Genomic DNA, 16,942 nt, shown 5'->3' with positions numbered 1-16,942 from the left:
GCATTTTGGCACATGTGAGGACAAGGATTAATGGTAGATTCCTTAATGTTTTCTAAATGGCAGAGAGCAGAAAAGTTGAAAGTTAGCATCTTAAGGGACAGACATTACCAAGTTGTCTTTTTCTCCCTCAAAATATTATCTAACACAAATTTTTAGATAAAATCCATAACCTATTTTTCATGCATTTCTTCTATTTTGACCACATGCGTTTTTATCACTAAGTGCTATGTGGTATCATTTTGTGTGTTTTTAAGCCTTACATAACTGTATCACCCTGCTTGCATTCTCCTGCAATTTGTATTACTCCATGTTGTGAGATAAATCTGTGTTGATTTAAATGGATTTCCCCCAGTATTTCTCAAGTTGTAGATTTTTCTACCCTTTATCTAGTCTCCTGTTGATGGACATGCAAGGAGCTTCCATTTTTTTTTCCACTACAAATCATGCTTCTAGAACATTCTTTACATGTTTCCTCATGCACATACATGGAGTCTTTTCAGCTCACATGCTTAGGGGTGGACTTGCTATGTTGTGGGTTTGAGTTCACGTACTTTTAATTGGCAGGGCTGCCACATACAGTTATGCACAACTTGGCCATCTGTTGCCAGATGGTTCTTCAAACTGGTGTATCAGTTTACACTCTCAACAGCAGGCATATGAGATCCTGGTTGTCCACATCCTCACCAACCTTGGAATTGTTAGATGTTTACATTTTGCCCATCTGATGAGTGTGAAATACATTCATCAACTGTAGTTTTAATTTGCATTTTCCTGATTACTTGTGAGGATAAAACATCTGTCATAAGTTTATTGGCCATTTAGAATTTGTCTTCTGTGGATTACCTGGCATATTTTTCTATTGAATTGTTTTTCTTTTTCTTATTGATTTGTGCTTCTTTTTTGTCAGTTATGTGTGTTACAAATATTTTCTCTCAGTGTGAGGCATATTTTTCATTTTGTTTTATGGTATTTTTTTATAAAAACAAATTTTTAATTTTAGTGTCAAATTAATCAGTCTTTTATAATTTGTGCTTCTTTTGGTGTATTGTCTTTTTAAAAAATCATTTTTTAATTTCTCAATTATAGTTAACATATATTATATTAGTTTCAGGTGTACACTCCAGTGAGTAGACATTATATAACTTACTAAGTGATCATCCTGATAAATCTCGTACCCATCTGACACCATACATAGTTATTAGAATATCACTAACTATTAGAAGCCCAGCACGAGAAATCAGGTGGCTCCACCCACCCGCTTGCACCCCGCTGTGCTTGCGGCCCCGCCCACCTGCGCGCAGTCCTGCCCACCCAAACATGCCTTACCACGCTTGTGGCCCCACCCACCTGTGTATGCCTCCTGTTGAGTCTGGTCATTGGTTGTTCTGCATTATGGCGTGATGACCACAGGCCTTTTATGATATAGATACTGGTGACCTGGTGCATGGATTCGTGCATATTGAAAGGAAATTAATTAGAAGGTGGCCAGCAGGCGGGACTGGGTAAGACGAGCTGGACACACCCTGGAGCCAACCTTCCGTGGTCCCTCCCCAGTGTTTGCGGAGTGAGCAGGGGTCCCTCTGGCAGGTGGGGTCCCTCAGCCTGGCCTGAAGGGATCAGGCTGAAACTGGCTCTCCAACATCCCCCAAGAGGTCCTGGAGTGCGAGAGGGCATTCTGAAAAGTTGCTGTGGTACAGGGTGTGGAACACAAATGCAAGTGTGCAGTAAACCAGATTCAGGGCCGACAGTACCCCAGCAACAACATAACCTACGGCCGAAAGTGGAATTGTGTAGCCCGCAAGGAATCAGGCTCCCTCCTCTCTTGTTTTGGGGTGTGTCACCTGAGAATCACTGCTGCCAAGTCACTGCAGCTTGGCAGCTCCTGCATTGAGCATCTGCCCCTGGTGGCCACTGCATGTCATAGTGACCGGTTGGACAGTAGGAGGAACACTTAGCATATTAGCCTTTTATACACACACACACACACACACTAGTGGCCTGATGCATGAAATTCGTGCACTCAGGGTGAGGAGAGGTCCCCCAGCATGGCCTATGCCCTGTCACAGTGCGGGAGCCCAGCAATCCATTGCCCCAAAGAGGTAGGCCCCGCCCACCCATGCAGGGCTTCTCGGTGGATTGCCCCAAAGAGGTAGGCAGGAGCTGGGGGAGGCCTGCGAACCCCTGGGCTGGGTCGCAGCAGAGGCCTGTGGATCTCTGCGTGCCTGAGGACCCCCGGCTGGGCCTGTGGTGGAGGCGCCTCTCCGCACACCTGTGGACCCCCGGGATGCGAGCCTTATGTCTCCGGGCCAGTGCAGGGGGCGAGGACGCAGCCTGCTCAGTCGTTACATGACGGCATCCCAACCAATTTGCATATTATCTTATTATTAGATAGATATATATTCCCTATGCTGTACTTTACATCCCTATGACTATTCTGTAACAACCAATTTGTACTTATTAAACCCTTCACCTTTTCCACCCATCCCCTCACCCCCCCTTCCATCTGGCAACTATCAAAATGTTCTCTGTATCTATGAGTCTGTGTTATTTTTTTTAGCAGAAATTAATTTTTTTCCTCTATCAATCTCCAAACTCACCAAGAATATTAAAAGCAAATAATTTATTTTTAATCAGCTCACCCCATTCCCTAGCCTAATATTTTAAAAAGATCATAACCTATCATTTCCTTTTCTATCTTTAAGAAGGAGGAAAACATTTTTATCTATCAGATAATTTGATTTTAAGGAAATGGCTTTACTCTCACCTTTTACTCAGGCATTCTCAGGAGGTCTGGCATTCTACAATTTAATCAGAAACAAGTTCTCTCTTGCTTTAGAAATATAGTGTGAATTGTTGAGTCTCCAATATATAACACTACACACAGGCTCATAAATGTCACTTGGTTACCTGCAGATTCAAATCTTAAAGCTATACGTTGAATACCTGAGCAGAATGTACTTTTTTTTATATCCTCAAAGCTGAAGATGATACTTGGCTATATTGTGGGAACATGTGACAAAGTAATTTTCTGGGTAGAAATAACTTATTTTGATTATACCATAGTGATATTAGGGAAGTTCAATGAATTTGAAGACATACTAGTGGTATTTGGTTTATACTTTAGATCTTATAATATTGCTTCACTGAGCCAAATTACAATAACCCTAAGGATTTTTTCTAAACAAAGGGAATATTTTCAGTGAGGTTGCTTCCTAATGAGAACAATTGTCATCAGATTTTATACTGTTGGTACTTCTGGTAAAGTAGCAATAGTGGTGTTAGCAGGTGATCCGGGACCTTTATGCTCCTATAATTAATATTCCCCAGTGAGGCTCAAAGGACGCATCTTAATAGGAACTGATCGCTTCTGCATCCTCGTCTTCCTTCCTCCCTTCTTCCCTTCCTTCTTTGCTTCCTCCCTTCCTTCTTTGCTTCTTTTTACTTTCTTTCTCCCTCTCTTTGTTCCCCTTATTTTTCCTTTTCTTTTTTTAGAAGGAAAGACAGTAGATCAGTGATTCTCAACCTTCCTAATGTCGCGACCCTTTAATACTGTTCCTCATGTTGTGGTGACCCCTAATTTCATTGTTAGAAATTGAACATAATTAAAGTATAATTATTAATCACAAAAACAATATGTAATTATATATGTGTTTTCCGATGGTCTTAGGCGACTCCTGTGAAAGGGCCATTCGACCCCCAAAGGGGTCGCGACTCACAGGTTGAGAACCGCTGCAGTAGCTGCAAGAAAAGGATAAAGAGAGAACAAAGAGGACATAAAAATACTGTTCCTAGGGGTAAATGACAAGATCAGGAAAGAGAAGACTCTATAAAGTGGGGGCTTGGTCTGGGATTGAGAGTATGGGGGACATAAATGTAGTTGGTATTGAAAACAACCTCAGATCTTCATGCATGTGGCAGTGTGGCTTCGTGGGAAAGAATGATGCAGTAATGCAAAACAGAGAGGCCACAACCAAACAGGAGTGGGTTCAATCTCATTTCTACCTCCAATTAGCTGCCTTCCCTTGGGCGAACTGGCTTTGGACTGTCTATTTCCTCATCATAATCTATCTGCGGAAGATGATCGCAGGGCGAAAGCATCTGGCATGATGCCTAGCACAGGGGAGACCTACAGTAAACTATCCTAATAATTATTACAAAGAATCTGTAGGCTGAGGGAGATTGCATAATGGGAGATGAGCAAGAAATAAACCATCCAGGCTCATTCCAGGCAGAGTGGAGAAGTAGACCATTTTGGTCTTTAGTGGTGCTTCAGGCTTCATGACACACTTTTCGGTGAATTATTCTGTGTGCCTAGTGCTCAGTGAGGCAGCTCTGCTTTGGTTCCCCTTCCGAGAGTCTTTGTACCACCCCAGTCCTTCTCTTTTCTTAGAGATTGTGCTCAGGCATTGATTAGGAGAACCTAGCATCAAAGGCCAGTTAAACTCATTTAAGGGAGTAGAAGCTATAAAAAAGGAGCCCAACATTAGAATTGGTGAACATGAGGCTGAACATCAGTAATTGAAATTTTAAGAATCACTTGAGAAAGCCAGTGAAGTGTTTCAACAATCCACAATTACCTTGTAGCTGAAGGCTCATCACCTGAGTTCTTCCGATCTACCATGGTGGGCTTTATGAGTGAAGGTGGAGAGGTTCCTAAAATCCTGGTGTTTCATACCAAATGTTATGTGCATATCCATCTTTCTGGTGGAGAGGGTATATAACTTTCATCTGACTTCCAAAGGGACATTTGGTCTCCTAAATTTTAGGAGCTATGAAGTAATTCTCTGGAGTATAAAGTAATGTCAATACTCTGTAGAATGTATTATGGTGTTTGCTACTTAAGGTGTGGTGCTTAGCAAGCATTAGCAGTAACAACTGGGGGTTTGATAGAAATGCAGAATCTTAGGTTTACTGAATGACAAACTGTATTTTTATACTGATCTGATCCCCTGGTGACTCATATTGAAATTTCAGAAGCTCTGCTCCAGTGGTAGGAGATCATGCTCTGCATTCTGAATTTGTACTTTAGCTCTGCCAAACGTTATGTAACATTAAACGGCACCAAAGTCAGAGTCAGAATACTTGGGCTCCAGTGCAGAGTCTGACAACCATCAGTTGCTGACTGGCCAAATCGTTGAACGCGCCTGGGTCTCTATTGCTTCATCAATAAAATAAAGTAGATTAGTCCTCTTTCAGCTTTAAATTCTGGAGTTTACCTTCTCCCCATACATGTGCTTTATCACCACCTCTCATTGATTGAAATATCTTTTTTAAAAAATATTTAAATTCTTTATTAGTTAAGGAATTACAAATGTGTCCTCATTCCCCCCCCATTAACCCCCATCCTCCCCCACTCCCACTCATGCTCTCATCCCCCTGTTGTCCATGTCCATTGGTTTGGCTTATATGCATGCATACAAGTCCTTTGGTTGATTTCTTCCTCTTACCCCCACCCTCCCCTACTTTCCCTCTGGGGATTAATAGTCTGATTGCTGTTTCTCTGTCTTTGGATCTCTCCCTGTTCATCAGTCTATGTTGTTCTCTATAGTCCACAAATAAGTGAGATCATGTGGTATTTATCTTTCTCTGACTGGCTTATTTCACTTAGCATAATGCTCTCCAGATATCTTTTTGTTAATACTCACCAAATGTCTTCTAAACCCCAAAGCCCACACTGTTTTGTCCTTTTTTGAACTTGTATTATACTTTCTGTACCACTCCATTGATCACTTTATTAGGTTTTTTTAAGTTTTTGATTTACATCTTTTATCCCAAACTTGGGGGCATCCAGACTGTGTACTTCTTCTCTTATTAATTTTGTCATAACACAGAACACATAGTGGATGCCAATAAATCTTTGAAGATTGGATGCCATATTTTGAGACACATTGAGTACTCTCAATCTCATTAATTTATTTTTAAATTGGTCATGTTAAGCCATATATTTCATAGTGAGTAAATATGTAGTATATTAAATTAAGCTATTCACATAATGTAATATAGGCTCTTAAATGAATAAATTCTAGTTGTTATTAACTCAATAGAAGGTTAGAGGAAAAGAAATGTATTGAGTTATCCTGCCTCTCAAAATTTTCTTGCCTTTAGTAATTAAATATATATATGTATATATATATGTATATATATATATATGTATATACGTATATATGTATGTATATATATGTATATATATGCCATGTCTAGCATGACCAACAATACAAAACCAATACTGTGGTGCTCACTTGGAGAAATAAAAATTAAAAAAAAAATCTTAAAATGACAGAGGGTATAAGACTCCTGTGTTAAAGACAAAAGGATATTATTACTCACAGCATAACAAGCATATTTGTGTCAGTTTCCCTTGCTAGCAAGTCCCACAGCAGCAAAGCATGGTCCCAGGTGAATGCCTGCACATGCAGTGGGCTGTGTTACAGGAAAGACACCCCAAGCTTAGAGAAGCTGAATCATTTTTACTGAACTCGATGCATGTCTGCCTTTCATTCCAGAGAAACACATTATTTTTCTTATTCTGGGTTGTAAGTTTGTGTACATTTTGCTGCAAAGAGAGTCACCAAATCTACGTTTCAAGGTTTTTTCCTAAGCAAATGTCTTTGAAAAGATGGTCTGGAACAAAGAGAGTCAGTGATTACTTTCAAAAGAAGTGCAGTGCATTGAGAACTGTTTTCCAGCAGTCTCACTCTTGATTTTATATAATATAGAGATCAGGACTATTTCTAAGGGCCATTCTATTAAAACAACATTCTTCAAGCTGTGCAAAGTTACAACATCCTTCTTTGTCCTAAGGCAGGAATTTGATTTTGAGGTCAAATCAGAAATCCTTCAACTCTGGGCACAAATCATTGAGCAAAATGTATAAGCGAATGTCATGAGGGCAGCCATAGTTGGAAGTTGGGAAAAGATCTTTGCTTTTGGAGCCGGAGTATGAAAGAATGGAAAGGTTCTCCTGAACAGAGTCCTCCCTTTCCTTGCTTGGGCAATAGGCTTTTGCTCCACATTTTCTGGCACTGGGTCACGAGGAAGGCAGGAATAGCCATTTTACCCAAGTCTCTAGCTGTGTTTGTGAGTCTTCGCAGGGAATTGAGCCCTGGCTGTCTCACCCTCAAACATTCTAGACCAGGCACAACTTAAATAAGCCATGGTTTGGGCATGAGCTGGAACTCTGAGAGAAGCAGATGGCCATTAAGTTCCTGTTTGCCTGCCTCAGACCCAGGAGGAAGAACCCAGGGATTTGAGCAATTACTTACTCATCTTCGATCCCCAGAATTCCATATAATTAGAGTGATTAATATTTTTTCCTGCCATGTCTTCCAATTAAAACATTCAAGGTAGCCTTAGGTTGGGTAAAAAGTTTAAATGCAGACCATGTTGTAACTTTCCACTGTGAGTTCTTTAATGGGAGGTCGGTGGAGGGGTAATCTGAGTTTAATTTTTAACTATACATATTAAAATGGTTCTATTTTGTTCATGTCTTGTGAGAAATCAATTAAATATTATTTTCCTTTTTTTTTTTTAAATCAGTTACTTACAATGCCTCTTTAGATGCCATCATTTCCAGCACAACCAACAGTACAAACACTGTGGTGCTGGCTTGGAGAGAAAAACCAAAAAAGCATCTTCAAATGACATCTTTCAACATTGCCCAGGGCATTCATGCTTTTGATTACCACTCTCGGCTCAATTTAATTGGTACGTAAAATAAATTATGATAACTACAGGGGCCTCATAGATAGTCTGGATGCCTATTTGTATGCACGAAGCCTCTTCACCTAGTTGCTTTATTGCCAGAGAGACCAACTTGAGGAGCTTACATTTTATTGCCTGAGAATGTCTGATAATGATGCATTATAATGCACGGTGTACATGAGCTACACTGGGGTGAAAATATGAGGAAGTGCCCAATTCTTTAATGAGTGTTTTTATTAGCACTGGTAGGGTAGTAAAGTGATACACAGAAAGAAGACAGTTTGTGCATTGTCTGCGATTCTACCATCATTCTAACACATCCAAAACCTTAACCGCCCCCCCCAAATACATGATTTTCCTTGCTACCCATTCCCCCACCCACATACATATGAACTTCAAAATATAGAACATTTTCACCTTTCAGAATACAACCTCTAGTGGTTTTTGAAAATTTTCAGGTTATCCTAGCTGTAGTTTATTAAAGAAGAGTTTTTCTTTTGATATACAAGAACATATTTTAGCTGTGGAAATAAGCTATAAAGCAGCGGTTCTCAACCTGTGGGTCGCGACCCCTTTGGGGGTCGAACTACCCTTTCATAGGGGTCACCTAAGACCATTGGAAAACACATATATAATTACATATTGTTTTTGTGATTAATCACTATGCTTTAATTATGTTTAATTTGTTACAATGAAATTGGAGGTCACCACAACATGAGGAACTGTATTAAAGGGTCGTGGCATTAGGAAGGTTGAGAACCACTGCTATAAAGGGTTTCAGGCATTAACTGTTTAAATATAGAGACATTTGAAAGCTGGTAATTTGGTATGTATGATATTAGATCAAACATTATTTAAAAAAATGAGGCACTATTGAAAAATTAATAGGGTAGTTATAGAGAATGACCATATGTGGTCTACAGAAGGGATCATTTTAACCCTCATTCAATAACTAGCATTCATATGAAGAGTACTGATAAACTTCTATTAATAGATACTAAGTATCAATTTAGGTACTGAGTCCCTACATTTCCAACAATAATAGCTGACAACTATAGTAAAAGATACTCAGAATATGAATTCAGGAATCTGCCAACATTAAACTTTCAAGGAGTATTGCTAATTTATTAGAGAATACTGGGGAGGTTGGTGAATTGACTTTGGAAGGACTCAAATATCAGGCATTTCATTGACTGATTGATTGCTTAGGTCAACCCCTTTCCACTGGTCACTATTTTGTACCTGGCCAGTGCTGACAAAATGAGGGTGAATAAGCCAGCTCCAGCTGGCCCTCTCTGAGGGCACAACAAAGAATGCTCTTCTGGTTTCTCCATAGACCCAAAGAAGCACTGTGGTCCCTGCTCCTGACATGCTCCCTGAGTACAGCCAATTTATCTTAAAAAAAATACCGTATTCTCTCAATTAAACAAGTCAAAAATATATTTGTGCTTCTTGTTTGCTTGTAAATAATCATTTACACAGCAGTGAAAATAATTTACTTCTTTTTAGTTTTTTAAAAAACTTAAATTTAGAAACTTTGAATATTGTTTAGTTCTTTCTTACTCCTGGGATAACTAATATGACTATGTTCCTAAGCTGTGTTGGCTGGAGGGTGGAAATATAAGGACTAGAAAGCAGGATTTTGTCCCCACGTGGTTGGGCCACTGGCTGCTTCCTAGATGGTACTGTGTTGGCCTTTCACCTCATGAGTACCTCTCCCCCTGCTCCCTTGGTTTCAGCTATTTGTATGATAGAGCTCATGCCGCATGAACCTGAGCTGGGCAATGACAAGATTTTCCATCTTTTTGAGACTGGCACTTGTCTACAGATATAAGATATGTTCATTTCAAAAAGAAAATGTGGGCTATTAATGTTACTAAAAACATTTTTTCTTTCTGATTCTGATTAGCAACTGCTGGCATTAACAACAAAGTCTGCCTTTGGAACCCCTATGTGGTCTCTAAGCCAGTTGGTGTTCTCTGGGGTCACTCAGCCAGTGTAATAGCTGTCCAATTCTTTGCTGCAAGAAAACAACTTTTCAGCTTCTCCAAAGATAAAGTAAGTAACATTGTGCATTTATGGGATTCTGCTTCCCCAGTTCTACTCAAATCTATCATTGATACTCAATTACTTTAAGAGATGGTTTAGATTTTAAAATATACTGGCTAACTACTATGTCTTTGGAAATTTACATTTGCAAAATAGACTGATGTTCACGTAACAAGAGTCCCAGGTAGTGGGACAAAGTATTTCATAAAAATTTTTAAAAATTGTATACTCATGAATTTAATTCATATTATTGAGCTCTTAATAGGTCATATCTTGAGAGTTTCAAGAGTTCTCACTAATTCAATGGAAGAAAAACAGAAATGGGGACGAGGAAATGTTACTTTGGTGAGACACAGCTGATTAGCTGTTGTTGCTTCAGTATTGAAGACTCAATAAGTAAGAAATTAAAGTTAATCTGAAGAATGTCAAGTACATTAAGAACATTTAAATTAAGCATATCAGTTCATTTCTATTTGATATTGATGGGATACTTTAAATATGATGGAAAAACATGGCACTGGAGCCCGATAGTCCCTGTTGAATTCTGACCACATTATTTACTACTTATCTCCCCTCAGGAAAAATTCTTAATCTCTAAGAATCCATCATTTGTTCCTCTGTAAAATTTCCACTTTACACAATGCATGACTTCTAGATCTAGTGAACATATATAGATTTCAAGACACCTGGTTGTGAAGCAATAGGCTTTGGGGGGCAGCTTCTGAGACTCTTCCAGTGAATCTAACCTTTTTATTCTAAAGTAAAAACCAGAAATTCATCTTCAGCTCCTAACCTCACTCGACCCATAAGTCCTGCCAAATGAGCATATTTTACTGTGTTCCTATCACAGAAATCCTCTCCCTTTCCTTTAAGCTTCGCCAATCAACTGCTAATTCCTGCCACCATTCAAATTCCAAATCTCATATTCCCTTGCTCTAAAGACTACAAAGCTTTACTGACATATCTCCCCACTTTAAGATGGGTCTGACTTCAATCTCCCCTCCATTAAGAACATTTCTACAACCCTCATCTTTTCCCTTGCTCTAACCATCGATTCTAAAATGCTTGCTCTCTTATATAAAGCCCTCCCCCAATCTACTTCCTGCTTTCCTTTTCCATTCACCTAAGGCTCCAGCCAGATCAACCTCCTGGCTGCTTTCACTGTGCTGCCTCATGGCTTTGCAGGATGCTCTTCCTTCTGCCTTCAGTCCCCTCTCCTCTATGACCAATAGGCACATTCCTAGCTGTCCTGGACGTTTCAGACTTGTGGAGTCCTTCATGCACCCCTAGGTGTTTCCCTGCACTCCCGTTGCACCTGTGTGTCCCTCATTGGCGTCTGTGTCATGTGGAACTGAAAGAGTTATTTGCTTCCTTAAGCAGGGTCAGGATCTTTTCCCCTTGTATTCTATCACAGTGCTTGGCACCTTGTAGTGTTGGGTCCATGATCAGTTGTTGACAGCTTGAAGGGAAGACACATTACTGTGAATCGCAAGTACCAAAGAAACTCAGAGTGAAACCTTGTTTTGATGCCCTACTCATATTTATTTTTTACTTTTTGAGATCGTTTAGCACTTTGCTCTAACTTTCATTATTGAATTTAAGACAAATTGTCTTGTATACTGAAGGTTGTATATGTACATATTGTATTCTAGAGGAAAAGATTACTTGTGGAGTTGATTTTCGTGTTTCCCAGGAACTTGCACACATTCGTACACATTAAACACATGTTAAATTCATAATATATAAAATAGTGTAATTTTCAATTAACTGATAGAATTTGTGAAGTTAGGGGCTATGTCTTCTTTTGGATTGTGAAATGCATATAGAGGTCCTCAATAATTACTGAGTAAATAATAAATTTATTTATTAGTTAAATTAAAAATATCTATCAAACATAAATATAAATTAAATACCAAATATTTTATCATTACAGAGTTCTCTAAAAGGTTTGATAAATTTAAAGGCAAGGTAAAAAAAAAATGTCCTTAGAGTCAGAATTGATTGTGTACAGCTACTATCAATGTTAAGACTACCTGGCCTCTTTCAAAGCATTTTATCTTTCTATTTTTGCTTGGACTTCTAAAAGCATTACATTATAATTAAGCTTGTCATGCTGTCTTTCACATTAGTCTGAATCCATTTTCCTTTGATAAATGCATGATAATCACAGTCTTTATGTCTTCACAACAAACAACAGGGCTTTTTGCTCTCAGGGTAAGCCTCTGCTTTATTGCCATAAAATTATTTTGGGTATTTTATAGACTGGGGATAAGTTAGGGAACAGGGAAAATGAAAGGAAGCATCCTTTTTTAAAAAGAGCCTTTGAGTGAACCATGTTTTGGTCAATGAATTGCTAAATTAGAGGATTTTCAGAGCAAAGTAAGGGAGGTCGAAATAATTTCCTCCCAAAATGATCTGAGACTAGTTCTCTTTTGGAAGACTGCTCTATTACCACTTTCCAGTGCTGAATAAGCAGTAAGTTTATCCCTATAGAACTTGGTAGCATACTAAATAATTGTCCAAGGGCATTTTTTTTTTTTTTTTTGCATTCCAAACTGCCTCATAAAATGGCAGTCACGGAGGGCAAGGCCCTGCTGGAAGCCAGCAACTTGGTCATTTGATGAAGGAATCACCATGGGGAGTGAGAGGGTTTTCGGCCCAGGGGTTGATATTCCAACCAGTGGACCTGATTAGGCTTTTCTGCTGTTCTTAACCCTTCTCTCCTGGGATACTAATCCTCACTCACCCACCAGAAGCAGATCACGCTGTAACTTAATCCTTTGTTTGAGGTTCTGATTTTGCCCAGGGCCTGGTTTCTGTATTTTAGTCCTAAGGTTGGGAAGGAAAATACAAAGTTAGACTTTTGTGTTGGTACCTCCATCTTACCTGTTTGTCTTCCTTTTCCTTCTGTATCACCCTCCGCACTCCACCCCCACCCCCCATCCTCAACTTCCTTCTATTTACCCAGGAATAATCATTTTCATTTTGTCTTAATTATGTAAGTACATGAATGAATACCCTCCCATAAAAATTACATATGAAGAACCATGTAATAAAAAAGAGTATATTCTTCCTGCTAACTTCCCTTTCAAATAAATTCCTCTCTCCCTAAATAGCTATTAACAGTAGATGTGTATATTCTCATAGTGTGTTATTATGACTTAATATATTGTATTATTGTGTATGATATATTTATCATATGTTATTATATGTATCATTCTATGTGTGTGTACAAATGCAATTTTTTTTTTTTAGTTTTCTGGTAAATAGTATCACAGGAATCATATTTTCCTGCAACTTGCTTTTTTCTAAATAATCTCTCCTAAAGATCTTCCCATGTGAGTATACATAGATCAAATTTTTACCTGCTACATAGTAATTTATAGTATGGATGGCCATAACTTAATTGTTTAATCAACTATGTATAAAAAAGACATTGTTTTTATTTTTTTTACCGTTATAAACCAACTATCACACACACACACACACACACACACACACACCATTAATACCTCATAAGTAAATTTCTTTGTGATAAGTTTCTAGAAGTTACACTATTGTGTCAACAGAAATGCACTTCTTAAAGAATTTTTATAAATATTGGTGATTTCAACTAAGAAATGTTGCACTAATTGGAATCCTCATTCAGGGTGTATAAAGATCCCAGTTTCCCTAAGCTCTTATCAATAGTCGATACCATTGATTTGTTCCTCTTTTTGTGAATCTGATGATAAAACATTAGGGTAAATTTTTTTTCAAATATTTATTGGCCATTTGCATTTCTTGTGTTTTTTGTGTGTGCATTATCTGAGCATGTCTTTAATCTTATTAGCTAGACTTTGTCTTTTTCTCACTGATTTATTGTCTGAAAAATATTTTGGTTATTCTCTATTTATAAGATGCAAATATGTCTTTCATGCTTATATCTTTTACCCTTGTTTATATCATTTTTCTTATTAAAATATTTTTAATTTTTATAAAATTGAATCTTAAGAAATTATTTTCTTTATGGCTAGGGATTGTGTATCTAGCTTAGGAATGCCTTTCACACCTATACTTATAAAAATTCTCTGTTTTATTTTCTGCTAATACTTTTTATGCTGTAGAATTTTTTTGCACTTAACTTTGTTGTTTATTTTTGTGTGACGTTTTTGTTTTCTACAAATGGATATCCAAGATTATTTTTTAAATAATTTCTCTCTCATTGGTTTGGAATGCTATTAATTTCATCATTTGTAGTACTGTATATGCATGAATTTGTTTCCAGATGCTTCATTTGTTCCATCAGTTTACATGTCTTTTCCTACACTAACTTACCACTATTTAACTAGCATAGCTTTACTGTACATTTTGATAGCTGGTAGTGCAACTCCTACTTTTTATGTTTTTCTTTTTTTAATTTTAACTATTGTCTGGCATTTTATTCTTCCAAATAAATTTAGGATCAATATTTATGTTCCATAAAAACCATATTAGTATTTGAATTGGAATTTCATTGAATTTGATATTTTGACACCTTTAAAATATTGAGAAAGCACATCCTGTATTTAACCACTATTCATTCTTTTAACTGTTTTTCAGAAAAAAAGTTATGCACAAATTTGTTTCCTATTCTTTGTTTAGGTTTTCCCTCCATATTTTAGAAAACACCCTTATATATATTCTTAACTTTAAAAGGGGTGTTTCTAATGGCGGTGTGCCCACTCTCATTATAACCCATACACTGGAGTTTTTAATTTTATCATCATTTTTTAAAAATAATTTCAAAACTGCTTGGCAATTGTGAATAGTCTTTCATTGTTCATTTTTTGGAATTTTGACTTTTAGCTCTTTAATTTCATAATATTATTTTACATCCTTATCTGATAATTTCAATGTCTGGAGTCCTTGGTGATTCAAAAGCTGAGAGTTGCTATTCTGGTGATTCTACGTCAGGGTGACTTCTTACCTTTTATATTTGGTTATCTTTTGTAAAAAAAAAATATGTTTTTATTGATTTTTATAGAGAAAAAAGGGAGAGGGAGAGAGAGATAGAAATATCAAAGAGAGAGAAACATCATCAATTGGCTGCCTCCTGCACACTCCCTACTGGGGATCAAGCCTGTAACCTGGCCATGTGCCCTGACCAGGAATGGACCTGGTGATCTTTTGGTTCATGGGTTGATGCTCAACCACTGAGCACACTGGCCGGGCTGCTTATCTTTTATTGGTACTTTGTTCTTTGCTGTTGCTAAACTATGGGCATTCTGAGGAACTAAATGGAAGATGCTTTGCTCAGAGGAGATTTATATTATTTTGATAGTGGAAATGAGGAAAACTCTGTCCTGAGGCTACTGCATTCTCCTTTTCCATCATCCAGTTTAATCGAACCGTCTCTTGCCTCAGTGCCCCATCTTGCTGCTGGTCCAAGGCGTAGGCGCCTGGTTGTCGTCTCTGCTTTTGTGCCTACCGTTCACTGTCTCCATCTTGAGTTTGTTTCTTTTCATCTCTTTCTTCTTTTAGAACAGTGGAGCTTGTCCCCACTCCCTGAAGGCCCAGCAAGGCAGCAGTTATGTTTTATTCAGAGTTGTGTTTCTTTGAAGCAGGAAGGCCCCCTACAGAAACCTACTCTGCGGTCATACTCAAACCAGAGTTCCTTTGTTCTACCTGTTTTTTATTTATTTCCTTCAAAGCTGTGGTTAGTATAAATTTTAAGAACTTAAAAAGGAAACTTCAAGTGTTAAAATTTACTTTGTAGAATAAAAGAGGAACTGTGATCTTTGAAAAGCAAAGTTAGAAATCTTTCTAAAGACAAGCAAAAATTTTGTTTCCCCTCCCAGTATTGTGTGAATAATGAGAATGGAAAAAATCAATTTCATTGAAAATTTAAAATTCCCCCAATGAACTTTTATTCTAAGAAAGAGAGCACCTAAAATGAAATGTTGACATTAGTTAGATGTATTGCCAAATCTGAACTGGGAAATCAATGCGATTTCTGCAGAACAATACATAGTGTTAGAAAACATTTTGAGTTTTTCAATGTCAATGTCAGAATCCACAAACAAACACATCATAAAAATCTGAGTCCTACAGCTGTATGTCTTTTCTCATTTTTGTTAAAAAGAATGAAAAAAAAGAGACAAGAAGAATGGTTATGATAACAATTTAAAAATGAATAGCACAAGAGAAGATTTTAATTTGTGATTAATATTTTATTTGACTTCAGTATTGGAAAAATAGTGGAAATATTTTTTTAAAGGAAGATTTGTTATTTGACTTTAAGATAAAATGTTAGCTGAGGCATCTTGCCAGCATATATCAAACAAAATTGCCTTTAACTAGTCACTGATTATGCTTTTGTGGATTATCCAAAGGCTCAAATTCTAAATAAATGGACTTGTTAATACATAAAGGTGTATTCAGGAAAACCAATGCTCTCACTTCCTGTTATCCATTATCTGCACGTAGGCTGTCCATTTCTGTGGATTACCCCTGGAAACCTGAGCTGCTGCACTGTTGTTCTCAAAATCCCCTTGTGATTGATATATATTCTCTCCTTTTTATTGTCATTTTATATCCATTTCCTGCAGAATGGCAGGAATTAGTAGTAAATGTTTGATGACTCCATAGAGTCATCTGAGTCTGTCTTCTACTCTCCCCTCACTCTTATATTATTACTAGAGGCCTGGTGCATGAAATCCACGCACTGGGGTGGGGGGTGTCCCTCAGCCTGGCCTGTTCCCTCTCACAGTCCAGGACCCCTTACTCCTTATTGCCCACCTGCTGGCTGCTCCTTACCGCTCGGCTTGCTGCTCCTTAGAGCTGCTGCGGAGGTGGGAGAGGCTCTCGCCACTGCCGCTGTACTCTCCAGCAGTGAGCCTGGCTTCTGGCTGAGGAGCACTCCCCCTTTGGGGCAGCTCCTGCATTGAGCATCTGCCTCTAGTGGTCAGTGCGCATCATAGCTACCGGTCGTTCTGGTCGTTCAGTTGAAATGGTCGCTTAGGCTTTTATTATATAGATAGTCTCATTAAGACTATGTGAGATGACTCTGCCCATCTCTGGCCGGGAGCAGGGAGGGGTTCTTCAGCAGAACAAGACTAAGAACACCGTGATGTCCGTTTCTTTAGTCCAGTTTTCCTGACACACCTCCTTGAGTTTGTTAGAATTATTGTTATTTTTGAATCTTTAGATAATGAGCTGGGCAATTTCAGTA

General features: G+C 38.1%; 1 protein-coding gene across 1 annotated transcript in view; it reads left to right on the top strand.

The window, feature by feature from the left end:
• WDR49 (WD repeat domain 49) overlaps positions 1 to 16,942 on the top strand; it is a gene marked incomplete at both ends in the record, with an annotated part of 111,060 nt that overhangs the window by 34,498 nt on the left and 59,620 nt on the right. Inside the window, 2 exons of the mRNA XM_081085958.1 lie at positions 7,537 to 7,704; positions 9,611 to 9,759. Coding sequence (XP_080942084.1) covers positions 7,537 to 7,704; positions 9,611 to 9,759 — 317 coding nt within the window. The remainder of the gene's footprint in view (positions 1 to 7,536; positions 7,705 to 9,610; positions 9,760 to 16,942) is intronic.

This window comes from Myotis nattereri, assembly GCF_964212035.1.
Source record: "Myotis nattereri genome assembly, chromosome: 3".
Classification (NCBI taxonomy): Eukaryota; Metazoa; Chordata; class Mammalia; order Chiroptera; family Vespertilionidae; genus Myotis; species Myotis nattereri.
The sequence above is the reverse complement of the archived record's forward strand: the minus strand, read 5'-3'. Positions and strand labels throughout refer to the sequence as shown.